Source organism: Sinohyriopsis cumingii, chromosome 6 (genome assembly GCF_028554795.1).
Source record: "Sinohyriopsis cumingii isolate HCF-2022 chromosome 6, ASM2855479v2, whole genome shotgun sequence".
Lineage (NCBI taxonomy): Eukaryota > Metazoa > Mollusca > Bivalvia > Unionida > Unionidae > Sinohyriopsis > Sinohyriopsis cumingii.
In genome coordinates this window covers 88,889,999-88,906,172 of record NC_142966.1, presented here as the reverse complement: position 1 = coordinate 88,906,172, position 16,174 = coordinate 88,889,999, and the positions used below count along the sequence as shown (strand labels likewise).

The window sequence follows — 16,174 nt, the reverse complement described above, 5'->3', positions numbered from 1 at the left end:
ACGCGAGTCTTCTTTCCTATAAGAAAGGTTAGTTTGGCACTTGTTTCATGAAGCCGCCTCTACACTGAAGACTTTAGAACCTGTCTGGATAAGGGATGCACTTTCTTCACCAAGCAGGTGGTGGATGCGAAAAAGTTGAAATTTCTAGCTACTTAGTAGGAAGAAACAAGGATGGAAGAGCAAGCGAACTATTCATTTGTGGCCGTAGAATGTTCAGAAAATTGATGGAGCCGGTGATGGTATTGTAACTATTAATGAATCCCTTCTTTACTTGCCAATGGTTTTCAAATGATACCTGGCATCAGGGACAGTATCCTCGCCCCAATCGGTGCTGGAGTGTACCGGGACCTGAGCTACCACTGGCACTATCCGGTATTTTCAGCGTGACTCGATGATAGTCCGTGAACGGTGCCGTGCTTTGGAACTGTATAATCGAAGTGGCCGATTTCGGAATATGACAGAATGTTATAATGAACAAAACCCAGTACTGACAATGGCCTATTAAACTCTACGTACCTGAATTCACGTGGTAGGAAACTGGAAATGGTCCTATTAGTATCGAGAGAATCAATTTCGACTGTATAAAAAGGAGCACGTCGTGACACAGGTAATGACATGGCCTTTTCTGGTCGCGGGTAAACTCCACCTTCAATCATTCTGCATGTGAGAAGTTCTTCACTGAGGTGGCGTGGCCATCAATTTCGGGACCGTTTGCATTCAGTTCAGTTCAGTTTTGTATGTCACATCTGCAGGGGTATATGGCGCCCAATAAAGATCACCGGAGGCGTCTGGTCCTGTGCCATCCCCTCGAGCTGATTCCAGGTGTGACCTGTCTTGGTGATATCCGCCTCAAAGTCGCATCACCAGGTGTTCCTTGGTCTTCCCCTTGTCTGCTTGCCTTGTGGGTTCCACCTCAATGCCTGTCTGGTAATGTTGGTAGGCGGCTTACGTAGGGTGTGTCCTATCCAAACCCACCTTCTCTTCTTGATCTCGTCCTCTACCGGAAGCAGGGATGTTCTGTGCCACAGGTTAGTGCGGATAGTGGTGTCTGATCATCGGATCTGGATAATTATTCTTAGGCAGATGTTGATCCAGGTCTGAACTCTCATTACGTTTGACTTGGTGGTTCTCCAGGTCTCTGCTCCATACAGTAGGACTGACTTCACGTTGCAGTTTAACAGCCTGATCCTGGTAGTCAAGGAATTTTTTTCGGCTCCAGATGTTCTTGAGCTGTATGGAAGCTGCTCCGACCCTTGCCTTGACGTCTGCGTCTGTGCCACCTTGCTGGCTGATAATGCTGTCCAGGTATTTGAATGATTAAACCTCTTCCAGGTGACTTTCCTGTAGTATGACTGGCATTTTACTGACATAATTGATCTTGATGATCTTGGTCATATCTTTGTGGATGTTGAGGCCAATCTGTGCTGATGTGGCTGCCAGTATGCTGGCATTGTCCTGCATTTGTTGTTGACTGTGGGACAAGAGCGCTAGGTCATCGACAAAGTCCAGGTCCTCAAGTTGACTCAACAATGTCCACTGGATCCCATTTCTCCATCCATTGGTGGACGTCTTCATAATCCAGTCGATGGCGAGAAGGAAGAGAAATGGCGAAAGTATGCAGCCCTATCTCACGCCAGTGTGCACTAGGAAGATGTATGTGTGCTGTCCTGCATAAATTACTCTGCAGAACATTCCGTTGTAAGTGTTCTTGATCAGGTTCACCAGCTTGTTTGGTATGCCGTAGTGGCGACGAGGTTTCCAGAGTGTCTCTCGGTCCACGCTGTCGAATGCCTTTTCATAATCGACAAGGTTGATGTCAAGCGAAGACTTTAACTCCAAAGACTGCAAGACTATGATGCGAAGAATATATATTTGGTCCGTATACGATCTGTTCTGCCGGAAGCCCTCTTCCTTATCTCATCTTGTAACGTGGGTCGACGGCCTCCTTCATCCTCTATAAGCGGACCCGGTTGAAGACTTCCCTAGTGCTGACAAGAATGTGATTCCTCTTTAGTTGGAGCAGTTGCTGATGTCTCCTTTCTTTGGGATCTTGATGAGGTGTCCCTCTTACCAGTCAGTCGGTATTTCTTCTTACTCCCAAATCTTCTCTAAGAGGGGGTATAGCAATTCCACTGAAGTATCTAGGTCTGCTCTGAAGGCTTGTGCTGGGATGTCATCAGGTCCAGCTGCCTTGCCGTTCTTCAGCTGGGTGATGGCCTTCTTCATCTCGTCTCTGGTGAGATTGTCACACCTTATGGGAAGATCTGCATTGGCTCGGTGGATTTCTGGGGGATTTAGTGGTGCTAGTCTGTTTAACAGTTCTTCAAAATGTTCTGCTCTTCTATTCATTTGATGTTTTGCTCTTGCTATGCCCTTTCCCTCCTTGTCTTTTACGGATCTCTCTGTTTTGCTGTACTTGCCAGACAGCGTCTTGGTGATGCCGTACAGCTTCTTAATGTTTCCACTTCCGGCCCCTTCTTCTGCATCTGCTGCCAGCCCTTCAACGTATTTTTTCTTGTCTATCTCGATGCTTCTTTTCCCTTCTCTGCGGGCGTCAGTGTGTAGTTTTTGTACCTTTACATTTTTAGTTCTTGTCCTACTGCTATTTACTGCTACTTTCTTCTGTTTACCGTCCTGGATTTTGTGCAATGTTTCGGCTGAAATACATTCTTTAAGGTTGTGTTTCATGGGTCCTAGTACTTCTTGGCGTGTTGATTTTACTGCCTCCTTAACTTTCTGCCATCCGCTGTTCGCACTGTCTTTCTCGTCTTTAAGAAGCTCTTGTAGCACTTGGTACTTATTGTTAAGCGTCGGTCTGTATTCTTCTTTAGATTTTGCATCTTTCAACAGGCTGATGTTATACTTTGTTTTCTTCTCTTTTGGGCCCATCCAGTTCTTTTTCAGCTAAGTTTCAGCCTCGCGACAAGTAAGTTGTGGTCAGATGCCACATCTGCTCTCCTCTTGACCCTTACATCTTGCAGGGATCTTCTGAACTTCTTCGCTATGCAGAACCATTTGCATTCTTGATAGTAAACGTTTTCGCTTTCTAAATCTCACCTTGTTTGTTCAAGATGGTAACCCATACATTTTCGATATCTCCCTAACTGCACTCCATAGAAGTTACATACATATGTACAACATCTCAAAGATGACAATTCCGTGGATGTTAGATTACAAGCTTTTATAACGCTACTATGTATTTTCCTCCCCCCCCCCCCCGTGCAAAATTATGATTTAATTTATTCATAGCACAGATTTTCCTTTGTTAACAACTGTAATGACTAATATATTTCTTAGAATTTTGTCAATAATTCTTTTTCCATGAGGCTTGCAGGACAAATACATGAACATACGAGGTTCGAGCTATAGACATAAGAGGTAATCTTTTCATTCGGTAGCCCATCAGTGCCAGCTTAGATCAGTAAACAAAGTCATTTTTCGAATAAACGCGATAGTTATTGCGAATATTCGCAATACATTCCGAATAAACACGTTTATTATGTTAATATGGTAATCCATTTAGTACATTGAATGTGAAGAAGACTTTTTACAAATTATATCGACGTCAAATCCTCTACGTCCCTTAGTGGGTATGTGATTTTACAGTCGTGCGTGAAAATGCCAAATTTATTTCACTATTCTTTATAAATATATTCTTTATTTTGTTTAAAAGAATTAAAGTATTTTTAAACAATTTATTGTTGAATAAGAATAACTCAGTAGCGTACCAGTCGTCTAAGGCCAACAAATGTCGCCACTGCGGGAACCTGGTTTGTTGGGTGAGTAATAGCTAAATTGACAATTAAAACACTAAAATAATAGTTTGTCACGATTGTATACAGCACTTCGGCCCATATTAATATTTTCTGTGTACTATTGGCATACTCTAGCTTAACTTGGATTTTGTTGTATTTAATTAAAGCAAGTGATTGACGATTTAGTCAAAACTAAATTCATTTATGAGAGAATATGATGCGATGATGCGATTGAAAAAAAAAACTAAGCAGCAGATAGTATTTCTAATATAAACCTACATCCATCAAAATGTTTTGATGCACGTTTTTCTAGTTAAATAGCTCTATAATATCAGCCTTTAGAAACATTATACATGCGGAACATTTGTACTAATTTGTTGGTGATCATAGTCGGTTAGAAACGTCATGCAAAAACCATACAAATAAAGGCAATGAAATTACGTGGTAAAAACGAAAGCAGGTATAATATAGCTGTCTTCCACTTTATTCAAGATGCGCTTATGTATCGACATGTGTATGCATTTAACGAGATGTACTGAAGCAGAAAATGTCACTGTAAATAGGTTTAGTATCTAAACAAATGCTAAGTTGTTTTTTTTTGTTCAAATTAAAAATGCATGGTGGTTTCTATAAAAGCCGAGAACAAAACTTTACAAATATAAGCTTATTAATGTGTTGCATAGAAAATACTAGCATAATTTTGAATGTTATAAATTTGAATGCTGGAATTCCAAATTGTTTGGAAGATCTTGTCTAAATATTTATCTGAATGATTGTTTTTATTGTGTTTACACAGATATAAACAGTTTACTCATATCAAAACATGTTCACATATTGTATAAAGTAACCATGGTTGACTTTCAGTGAGAATTGAACTTAACTCAGGTTTCAGTATCTTACGAATCATTCTATAACATATCCAGAGTACAAATTCCTTCGATTAAAACGTGAATTTTAGCAATATGTCATTTGATTATAACAAGGGACCAGACATAATTCACAATAAAGAAAAAACTATGTGATCTTATATTCGCAAGCACATCAAATATAACATATCTGCTAAAAATTATCCATCTGACACTATGTTAATGCTCTATTTTACACTAATGTAACAGTCAGTGTTGTAGAACTCTGAACTCTCATTGTCTCAACCACAAAATTATACCTCAAAATATTTCCCCATATTGTAAGGATTTTACCTGGCTTTAACTATATTGTTTGTTTTATATACCCAAGTTTTAAGGTTTTCACATCTCTTATCTCTTACCTGTTGTTTAAGGATATATGCTTGTTTTTCTTCAAAAGGTTTTACAATTGGTTGTAACTTTTGCTCAATGGTAGGATTGTGTTGACGTACCATTTAACCCTATCAGTATCTACATATATGCATGCATTTTTTTAAACGATTTACATTGAATTATTACTCATGTTCATTGACATCATATCACCCCTAAACTTCAGCCCAATAGTGAAGAATGTCTTCACTATTTCATTTCGTAACGATATGACAAGCAAATTGTTAAAGCTAAGTTATAAATTCAAATCAAACTCTCTTCCACTTTGTGATTATGTAACTTTTGTTGATTTGAATAATTCAGTAATAACAAATGACAATAAAAGATTTCCTTTCGCCACCATTGATGTCACATGTTTGCTATTAAATGTAAACTCATAATTTAATATCAGAAATATATCATTCCTGTTGCTACTGCATAGTTATACATTTCCAGGATGAATGTCGACAATTTCGTCCTACCTTATAATTTGGACAATGAACGTTTTGAACACATGATCACACCTGTAGGTGATAATCGACGTGTACAGGTTGTTCGTCACTATTTTTTCGCTTTCCATGTTGTAATATTCAGCATCGCTTATGTACAGAAGATTAGCTGCAGTTTGATGGCTTAACGAGTGAATTATTAAATTTCTCTTGAGAGCTTTTTAGACAGTTGATCCGTACACGCGGTGTACGTATTCGCATTTTAATTTGTACCTTGTACCGAATCTCTGGACGTTACTGCTCCTAATTTTGTGTTGTTGTTTGTTTTTTTAAAAAAAATAAAGACGATTGAAAGCAACAAAAAGTAGGTATTTGAATTTCCGTATCCTTGCATTTTGCAGTGAATTGAAACGTCCGCCAAGCATTAATTGGCCTTCTCTATATCAAGAATAGTGACAATTTTATACGTGCTACGCAGGTCGCACGCCACCTTTTCACTCCATCTGTAGTGATAGGTTATAGAATTCAAGCTGAGTTTTCGAGAATATGGTAACATATATTTTAGTTTGTCGTGTGTTTATGTCATGTACAATTTGCACGTTTCATCTCAACAGCCCCTGCCCCCAGTCCTTGAGAGCATAGACTGAGTTGTGCCTTAACCCTAACGAGAGGGGTCAGTAACAACCTATCTTTACCACTAGGACTGAAAATTAATTATGCCCTTCCAAACAGTACTACCCATCACCCAAACTGCACAAAGTCAGGTGCGCCAAACATCAAAGAGTAACATCAACCTTTACTGACTTACAGCTAGGTAAGGGGTGATTGTGATTCGCGCCCGTTGGCGGTAAATTTATCAAGTTTCCTTACAAAAGAATTGCTACTATTTATGTATATCAGAATTGGGGATAACTCTTTCAAGAGATCTGAGTCTCCGGTCGAGTTCTTGCCCGGTCACTGGCCACTGAGTGTCTGTGACCATACACGGGATATATACTTGGCACCAGGCATTAGTTTTATTTGAAATCCTATGGTACAGAGATAGGGATCAGGTCAAGTGCCCTCTCTCTCTCTCCAGACTCTCTTTTCATACCATGAAGAACTTTAAATGGGTTAACAGGTGAGAGATTAAGTATGTGAATCGGATTGGCATCACCCTGCCCTATTTTCCCCTTAAATACATATGAGCTTTGGGGGCTTGCAAAGCAGGGCGATTAGCCTACACGCAGCTAAGATACTTAAATCTCGGTTACATATTAGTGGGGTTGTACCTGCGGTCCGTGATACTTGATTCCTCACAATGCTATAACTCTAACTCTGCTAGTTTCACAGCTAATGCAAACGTAGCAATTAATGGTTGAAGTTTATTCAAGATGGTGCAATATCAACAAAATGATGCAGCCAGTACAATCTTGAAATGGATTTCAATGAGCGATTATCACAGCGTAAGTCCAGCATCAATTGTTTTGGGATAAGGATATGAGCAATGTAACATTAACTTTAAACGGTTCTTCCTAAAAATGATCACGTAGTAGTGATGCTACATGTTACGTTCCTACTGTTGACTTAGCGTATCCAGAAGAGATTCATGGTGCGCAAATCGACTACCAGCTTACGCAATAAAGTATGATTGTAGACGTTGCGTTTTTAAAAGGATAATTTGACCTAGGAAATTTCCAAGATCCAAACTCATTCCATATCTATTGGAGAAAAAGGGCTAGTTATGCACTACAAAACCGGGAGAGAGTAACTTGATCTTGGACTGCGACTGATCACAGCTTCATCTTTTGTTGATACTCGGGAAACAGGCTTGGTTGAAACATTGATTTTAACTCGAAAAGAGACCTGGCGACAAAATCATCTTGAGCAAGAGTTCTCATAACTTATGAATAATTATATTTTGTGGAAATATAACGGAGAACATCAGGCTCAGCATAGTATTAAAAAACGACGTGGTTCGACGTGAGAGTATGCAGTCTCATTGAAAATATTTTAAAGTACATTTGAACATAAGAAGGCAATCTAGCTGCGTTTGTCGTTTTCTGGCTATCGCAGTATTTGATCTATGATTTTCATTACATTACGATCAAGACGAATTAATATTGTGAGCAATCCAAGCTGATGCTCACTGACACACTTTATGTAAATAATTATGTAAGTAAGCCAGAAAATGTAGTTAAGTAGGTAAGCAATTATGCCATTCTAATTGAGCATATGTTCAAAATGTGCGACAAATCGGATTTTTTAAGTTTCCCTAGAAATGAAAGCAATCAAGTTAACCGTAAAATTGAGGAAATGTTTACCATATAACAAGGATTAGAAGAAACCAAGAACACGCGTCTAAGATACTTGATAACGAACGATCAGAGAAGTATGCGAAACGTTTAGGAAACAAATGATGTCAAATACTATCACGCATGGTCTGCTTGGCGGTGTTATTAGGAGAAACATAAATGCAAAAATGAATATGTTTTGGTAAGACTACAATGATTGAATACGATTACGTTAAATAAAAAAGTGTATTCTTGCTGGCCAGAATCGATTGATGTTGACCAAAATAGACGATGCTGTCAGTTTGTTTGCCAACTTAAAAACGAAAATTATTCGGATATTCATAATGATTTATATTGGACGATGGTGTCAGTATGCGAGCTAATAGTCACTTCAGAAACAAAAAAGCAGCTATGATAGCGTCAAAATGTTGAGCCTGATCAGGTTTAAAAAATTGCAAACTGTATTTCAAATAAAATTATATGATGACATTTTCCAAATTAAAATTTATTGATTATTGACTTTGGTGTGATACCAGCACAACAATTCTTAATGAAACCAGATTTTGTGTGTAAAGCTTTTCCTGCTCAGGTCCGCGAAGGATATCGTTCTTGTTCTCGTGTTTTAAGTTTGTTGCTGCTACGGGTCATTTTGTCTTATTTTATGTACCAGCCCCATCCCGCCAACGATTTATTCTTTGCACGGCTACCTCTAAGTTTTCCACTCAGTCGTCACTTCTGAAACTATTATTTTGCAAATAGAAGTCATATGGAACAATACCATGTCTGAATTGGCATACGAACCTATGTATTCTCCTTCGTGCTATGTCAATTCTATAAACTCTGTCACTTTGTAAACAAACGAGCTTGTGTTTGGCAGTCTTACAAATTCATCCGCCTGGTAACTATTGAACACAGCATGCTTATTCCATGCAACTATATATCCAATCTCAAACTGAATTTACAATAAGATGACCAACAAAAAAAAAAGAAATAAAACGTGCCAACAAAACACCGGATGAACATAAATAAAAGAAAAAGAATATCAGATGGGCGAATTATGATTTGTTATATAGTCCGTTACTATAGAACAAGATAGAACCCCGACTAGTGCCAAAACTGTTCCATGCTTCCACACACAGCTAAATAAATCGTGTTGGCCAGAATCTATATTTGTTCATCGTAATGGACGAGCTGTCTGTTTATATGTGCCAACTTGGAAACGAAAGTTATTCGTCGTTCTTGATACAATTTTGAAGTTCAGTAGTCTTGGCTTGTTGTCAATCAGCCAATCAATAATAGATAAAATCTATTGGAATAAGACCATATTATAATTAAAAAAAAAAACATGATCTTTAAATATTTTTTTAAAATGCCTACGCTGGTGACTGCGATCAGAACGTAGCAGACTCTGTTCGAAATCTTGGTAAGAATTTTGTGATATAAAATGTGACTTACATCTTTTTTCTCATTAGTTGTAAAGGTCGAGAACCAGATGTCCTTTCCTAGCCATCATATATAATAGACAATCCACCTACTCTCACATTTAAATATACTGTGTTTGAAAGAGACAACATTTTTGCTACTTTCCTTAGCTGGTAATAACAATGATAATACATATACATACACATTAATGCATCTTGAATTTCCTCAAAATGTACTTTCTTTTATCTGCAAATCCAAATAACAATACACGTGACATACCGACATTTTGCTGTAATTTAAACTACGTTCCCAACTGAAATAAAATTCTACTTACTGTGCTTAATTGACCTAATAAATCATGTTCATCATAGTCAGAAAGTCAGAATTAAGATGGGTCAACATAAAAAAATCCACCCTTTTCATTCCAACTCGAAAAGTTTGTTCAATGCGCATTTATTCAAAATATGACTCTAAAAATCAACTATAAAATAATCCTTTTTACAATAATGCAGAGCGCACGACGAATTTCAAAGGTTGCGGGGTTGTGCTATGTGAATATTGATATTGTTTTGTGCATTGATGAATCTACGGTTTTGTAATTGATTTTAAATACAGCATAATTCATTTTCTTTTGTTTCTTTTTTTTGTATAGGTACTAAAACGGAATGAGTTATATAACAAAAAGTTTACTGCAAAATAGGAACTCGTTGTTTTTACTAATACTGAACTTTCAAGGTTGTCAAGAATTACTCCAAAAAAATCCTCGTACAACTCGCATTGTCCCATGCGAATGCAATACCAATAATAGCCAGTCTTTTTTAAGCCTATTTTAATCTGCAATGGAAAATAAGAATTTGAACTGTTTTGTAGCATTTAAGACGGTTTCATTCTCAACGGTACTAAATCACTGAGAACTTCTTTGTGTGATTTTCCCCTTCAATTTGTCACGAGAAATCACTTCTAAATATATCTGACAGCATAATGCAATACATTTTAGGTAAACAAGTTGGATGGAAGAAAAAGCTTACCTAAGTGAAATAGTTTGACGTTGCTGTTACGACACGTCTCAGTGACATAAATTTTATAACAAGTAGAGTTTTACATTTATATTAAATCTTTTTACATTAGGACTTTTAAAAGCAAAGTCAATTTTTTAAACAATTGAAACTTAAAACTAAACAATAGGATTAGATTTGTAGACTTGTCTTGTGGGAAAATGTGTTTACAAACACAAATACTTCGTTTTAATCTCTAGATGAAAATATTCGTCAATCAAGAGACAAATATTCATTTTGCTGAAGTATGCCCGCTTATATTATTGTCAAGGTTGTGTGTGTATGTGTGCGTGTGTGTGTGTGTGTGAGAGAGAGAGAGAGAGAGAAAGAGAGAAGGGATTTGCTTGGAACGTCTGAATAGCTGATATAGCTTATTGAGCCTGTAAAAAATATTTGTTTAACACCAGCGACGTTCAGTGGCAGCAAGTAAATTTCATTATCATTTTCTTCTCAGACGTTATGAGTTTCAGTTTGTATTGCAGTACAACAGTTCCAATTTATTTAACTCTAAGTTTCATCATCTTTAAATTCTCGCAGTTAACACATGGTTCACTTATACCGATGGCTGTATCAATGAAATAGAGTGTACATGAATTATATTTGATTTATTATGGAACCCATCGGAATTAATACAGCAATATGGTTTCTTGCCATCATCCCATCCGGTTCGGCAAAGGCCTCATGATATTGTGTCCCCTATATTTGGACCATAACTCCTACATCAGTGCTAAGGCTTGTCGAAAGATTTACCACGTGTATGGCAGTCTATGACACTTCGTCCAAATAAAGCTGCCTCAAAACGGGGAGACATAAGCCCATTTATTTTTTAATTGTCATTTTGTATAAGGACAATCGAATTTAGGAAATATATGACCACTACTTCAAATTAATACACACCTGCAGTAGGATGTATTCCTTTTTTTAAATAATTGTTTGTCAAGCATCTGCGTCGTGAAAATAAAATTGTCATCCTGTGTGTAATAGCTAATCCAGCAGATTCTTTCTCCAACAAGACTACAAAATATGTTGATAAGTTTGGGACAAAAAACCATTTTAGCAGTGAAGCTGGCATCAACATTTATGTCCAGTTATTTAACTTTTTGTACATTGTTTTTGCACCTCCAGGAAAAGAATTTAAGAGCAAAAACCTGAATTTAATATGTTTTTCAACAGTAGTTCGTGTCCTTTTTAAGGCCAAGTATTCGCAGTATGCAAAGATTCGCTAAAATCAAAAATACTGCAATGTCTAGTGTACGTGCATTGAGTGGCTTGTACATACCATAGATTTAAAGAAGCAACGAGCAAAACATCCCAATTGGAAACACTAGTTATTAACTTAAAGGCGTATGAAAATTTAAATTTTCCACAGACCGCAAAATCTGATATGAACATAAATGAACGAATTAACAGTAAAGTGTGTATCGTTTTTTAATGACAAAATGAATTCTCAGTTGCTTTATTACATTTTATTAAAAGTGGAGACATCCGTACAGAACGAGGGATACGTGGCTTTGAAAGGACAACAGCAAAGTGGAAATTCAAAACAATCTGTTTGGAAGAAAGACACTGTACTGAAGAATCCCGTTTGCGTTATTACTAGATAAGTTTGCTTTATTATGATATAGAATTGAGATATTATGATATACGATTTAGGCTCATTTTTTATATCATTCAGCTTGATGAATAAAGAACATGGCGGATAAATAGCCACTTTTATAAGATTCTATTTTAGATAAAATTCTCACAAAAATCAATAGTAGAACTATTATCATACAAGCATCAGATTGTAATAAGCAGACACATATGGCAAAGACATTTGAAGAATGTTCGACTCTGAATGAAGGAGAGAGATGGCACATTTCTTCAGAAAGATATATTTTTTGTAATCCTGTCCTAGAAAATTAAGACAGTCAAGGACGAAAATGAGATAATCACTACCAGCCAAATAAGGCATCCATTCTGTAATCCTAGTTTCAAATAAATATTGATTTATTTTACAAAATATAAATCAGAGCATTGTGGCAAGATGTTTTAGCGATTCATCACACTAACACCGTACCGAACATTACTATATATAATGAAATATTTTACATCCGCTGACTTGTGATTTGCAAATGAAGAGTTGTTGTAATAATAATGAGTGATTCTTTTACATTAACTGTGGAATCTCATAGGGCTAAACTAGAGTCAATTAATAAATATATCCCCGTCGGTGATTCTGTCAATCAGCAGCTACAACAGCGTCAGGAAGCTCATGTGGAATTTACAGAAGGTACAGAAGAGTTACTTAAACCAGTCACAAAAAGGTTTTAACCGGGATTATGTTAGCAATAATCTGCTCCTGGTTTTTGGTTATTTCTGCTGTCATTATCTATACGATGGATTCTAAATGTGGCGTTTGCAACGTCGACGCTGTTGAGTTCTGGTGGTATTGATAATAAATATCACTAATTTCCGAAAATTCAGTGTCTAATATTACACCTTCGTTTAAAGCCCACTGACAGTATCGATGATATATTTATATATGCGTTCCTTGCCGCGCACTTCATTTTTGTGTGTTCATGTAAATTCTTACTGGCACATGTATATATTTTTTTTTGCGATAATATTAAGGATACCAGGAACGCCGACAAAACAACAGCGTTACCTGTTCTTATCGCGGGCAATATTAACGTTGTTGTTTCAGCGACCAGCGAGGACACCGCATTTCCAACATATTTTTCGTGTGCTCGTCGATGATTTTTTTTTCTAGCGATGTCTTTGCACAAGCTTTATTATATCTGTAAGATGGTGTGGGATTCATTGACGAGCTATCTTATACTAAGTAATCTAATCGACTTAATTGGTTTTGCCACGAATTCCAGGTAACACCAATTCGTCGCTGTGGTTCAATTTAAAAAAAAATTGTCTTCATGATCCAATATGAATATTTCCTTAGTATGTTGATTAAACACGACTAACGCCGTTCCGGGAAATAATCTATTATGACGCCATGAATATCCTATCCTACAGAGCCAATACAGCCCGGTAATCTCAGCAGTATGTTTGATGGAGCTGTTTTGCAGTGACATATTGCCGACCCAGGCGCCACTGTGTTTATCGCGCTACTGGGGGTATGAACATTATGATTACAGTTTGGTTGTTCCGGTACCTAATCACGCATCAAAACATCTCTGTTATTTTTTATGTTTAATCGCCGAGCAGCATCAAGTAAATCAAAATTTGACAATGGGAGTTTTAACAAAATGTTCATCACAGTCGCAGACTTTGACCGTACTTCGTTCCTGGTAATTTTAGAATCTCTCCCTTTTTTTGTTGAGTTCTTTTAATCCATGTCAGGACAGTCCGTGTCCTATTTCTTATTCAGTGCCATACCGGCAGCTGTTCCAAGGGCACCGAATGCAGCTGATGATTCAGTGGCAATAATCGCTGGTATAACCGCTAAAAGTGGGAATATATCGCCGCTCTTTGCTGTAGCGCTGCTTACATTCGCAGGAAGATCAAGTCGCAAACCAGTTCATGAGTTCGTGGCGTCATTGTAATTGACGTTCTGTCAAAGATAATTCAATTGCGCTGTGCAACGCTGTTGATTTCAGAGGTATTTGTGCTCCAGAATTCTTCTATAATGCTGATTGCAGCTATTTAATCTGACCAGACGTCAGAATAATATCAACGTAATAATAAGAGAGTATGATATCATGAATGATTTAATTGCATGTTTTGCACTGGCGCATCAATGACTCTCATTCGTCCGGCAGCACCTTCGAGCTGCATTGATTTCACTGATAATATTCACGAGATTGCCCGATAAGCACCAGGAGCAGCTGATGGTCGTGCTACACGAGATCAAAAATGTGTGTCACCGAGGATTTGTCTGAACAAATCCAAGTGTTCCAGTGAAAAATAATGGATCGCATATATCGTTGTAAAGTCCTGATGTGATATCTGCAAACCAGAATCAACATTCCATCACGACCCATGAATATATCAAATGATGATACGCGCGTGAAACATGATTGTTTTCAAAATTCAGCAGTACTACTTTTGGATGGTTCTTGATGTCCATTTGTTAGTGTAGAATCAACATTGTTTTCAAAATTCAGCAGTACTACTTTTGGATGGTTCTTGATGTCCATTTGTTAGTGTAGAATCAACATCATTAAGTCCAAGCGTGTCAAACAGCATTGGGTTTCGCATCTATAATTCTACGAGGGCGTTATCCTGAAGCGCTAAGAATATGTGTCGTTGTGCTGTAATTCCCTGCGCTGATGCTATCTACCGTGTGAATGACCCAGCAACTTTACCTTCAATAATCTCTGGTCATCGTCCAGCACGACAATGTTGGTCCTTAATTGTCCTAATGTTTTAAGTATAAGATTACAAAAATGGCGCTTCATGATGGGGTCATGCCCCCATAGTCGACCCCTCACTTGTATGGTCTGTGACCCCCTCTTGCTGCTAACTTTAAGGACTCGAGAAACTGAAACTATATGAAATATTCATCAGTTGATGCGTTGATGGATTTTAGCGACATATAGCTTGCTTAAAGATGACGAGTTCAACTGCCAAAGCGTACGTTGCACACGCTCTCGAGTGATTTACTAGATTTTTAGGCAATTATGCAATACGATCGAATACGATCCACGACTTGGCTGTTGTGAATGTTTTCACGATTATACATCCAAGAGTCTGCTCTTCATTACAAACTGTCGGTTTAAAGGGATTCATTTTTCATAGCACAAAGTTTATTACTCCGATTTACTAGACAGCAATGCGCATAAAATCTCAAGCAAATTGTTGTAAAATGATATCTTTGTAACCTTGAACTATAAAGTCCTTGCGACCATTATTTATTAAATCAGAAAAGCTTTAGCAAATGTACTTTAGAATGTTAGAAAATACACCTGAGGAGTTTCGGGGTAGACCCTTGAACATCGCACACGTTTTCTCGTTGAAGGAAACTGAATCGAAACCCATTTGGATAAAGATGACATTGCTTCAACAATTCTTGGACTCGTCCCGTTGCAGCGACGAGCACTCTAGAACCGATTGCTAGTCTATGATACTCATCAAGGACACAAGGGAACACACATATTACATCACGTAGTTCGTTAGTAAACGTTCGCATTCTGCGTTCCTATACCCACAACCTGGTGGTATTCCAAACAGATATGACCCTGGATGCTACCGCACTCTGTTTCAAACCCGGCTTCGAATCGCGACGAGAATAGTTGAAAAGAGTGTGTGGAGTTTTCGTGCACGATTCTTCTGCATATTTTGGTTGTGCATAGACGTTCGTAAAGTTACATCGGGGACAGTTATGCTAACTCATAAAGTGTTTATATTTTTGTGTCTTTGTATTTGTGCAGAATCAAACTTGAACCCCTTCCACCCAAATGTGATAGAGTTTTGCTAGAATGTGTACAATGACCCTTTTAAGCAGTTCAGTATCATTTACGATAAGGTTATATGATCAAGAAAGAAGAAAGTTACTTTTAGATCATCCAGATTTCTTTTTTACTTGAATTCGCTGCCACACCTACGGTTGTTTGCATCACATCCGTTTCACTACCATGGAAAGATGTTTTCACGGCACATAAAGCTGAGTCCTCGCCTGTGCAAGAGACTATCCGACAGAAGGAACCAGACGAAGAGCAACAACAACAACTGCTCGCAGGTTCCGCAAAATAAAAGAATGACACATGGATGTAAACGGGGCTGATAATATTGTCAATCCTTGGGTGGATACAAAAAGTTTCTAAATGGGGAACTGAACCTGGCCTGTGACGGTCACTAATTTAGGGTGATGACTAAAAAGAGGAAACAAATGACCCTTTCGAGGTCCACCCTAGTACCTTCGTAAAGAGAGATAGTAAGTAAAGAAATCATTGCTTCTGTATGTGCAATATGTTTGTATGTTTATGCCTATAATAATGTTTACAACCA

General features: G+C 37.7%; 1 protein-coding gene across 1 annotated transcript; it reads right to left on the bottom strand.

The window, feature by feature from the left end:
* Positions 1 to 2,091: 2,091 nt before the first annotated feature.
* On the bottom strand, positions 2,092 to 2,889 carry LOC149797402 (uncharacterized). The gene has a single exon (XM_089960756.1). It carries the CDS (start codon positions 2,887 to 2,889, stop codon positions 2,092 to 2,094), a length of 798 nt encoding a protein of 265 aa, XP_089816882.1.
* Between the last annotated feature and the right edge of the window lie 13,285 nt (positions 2,890 to 16,174).

Bases quoted from the DNA above. Each gene is read 5' to 3' on its own strand.
- LOC149797402 (XM_089960756.1), bottom strand. From the start codon at position 2,889: ATGGGCCCAAAAGAGAAGAAAACAAAGTATAACATCAGCCTGTTGAAA.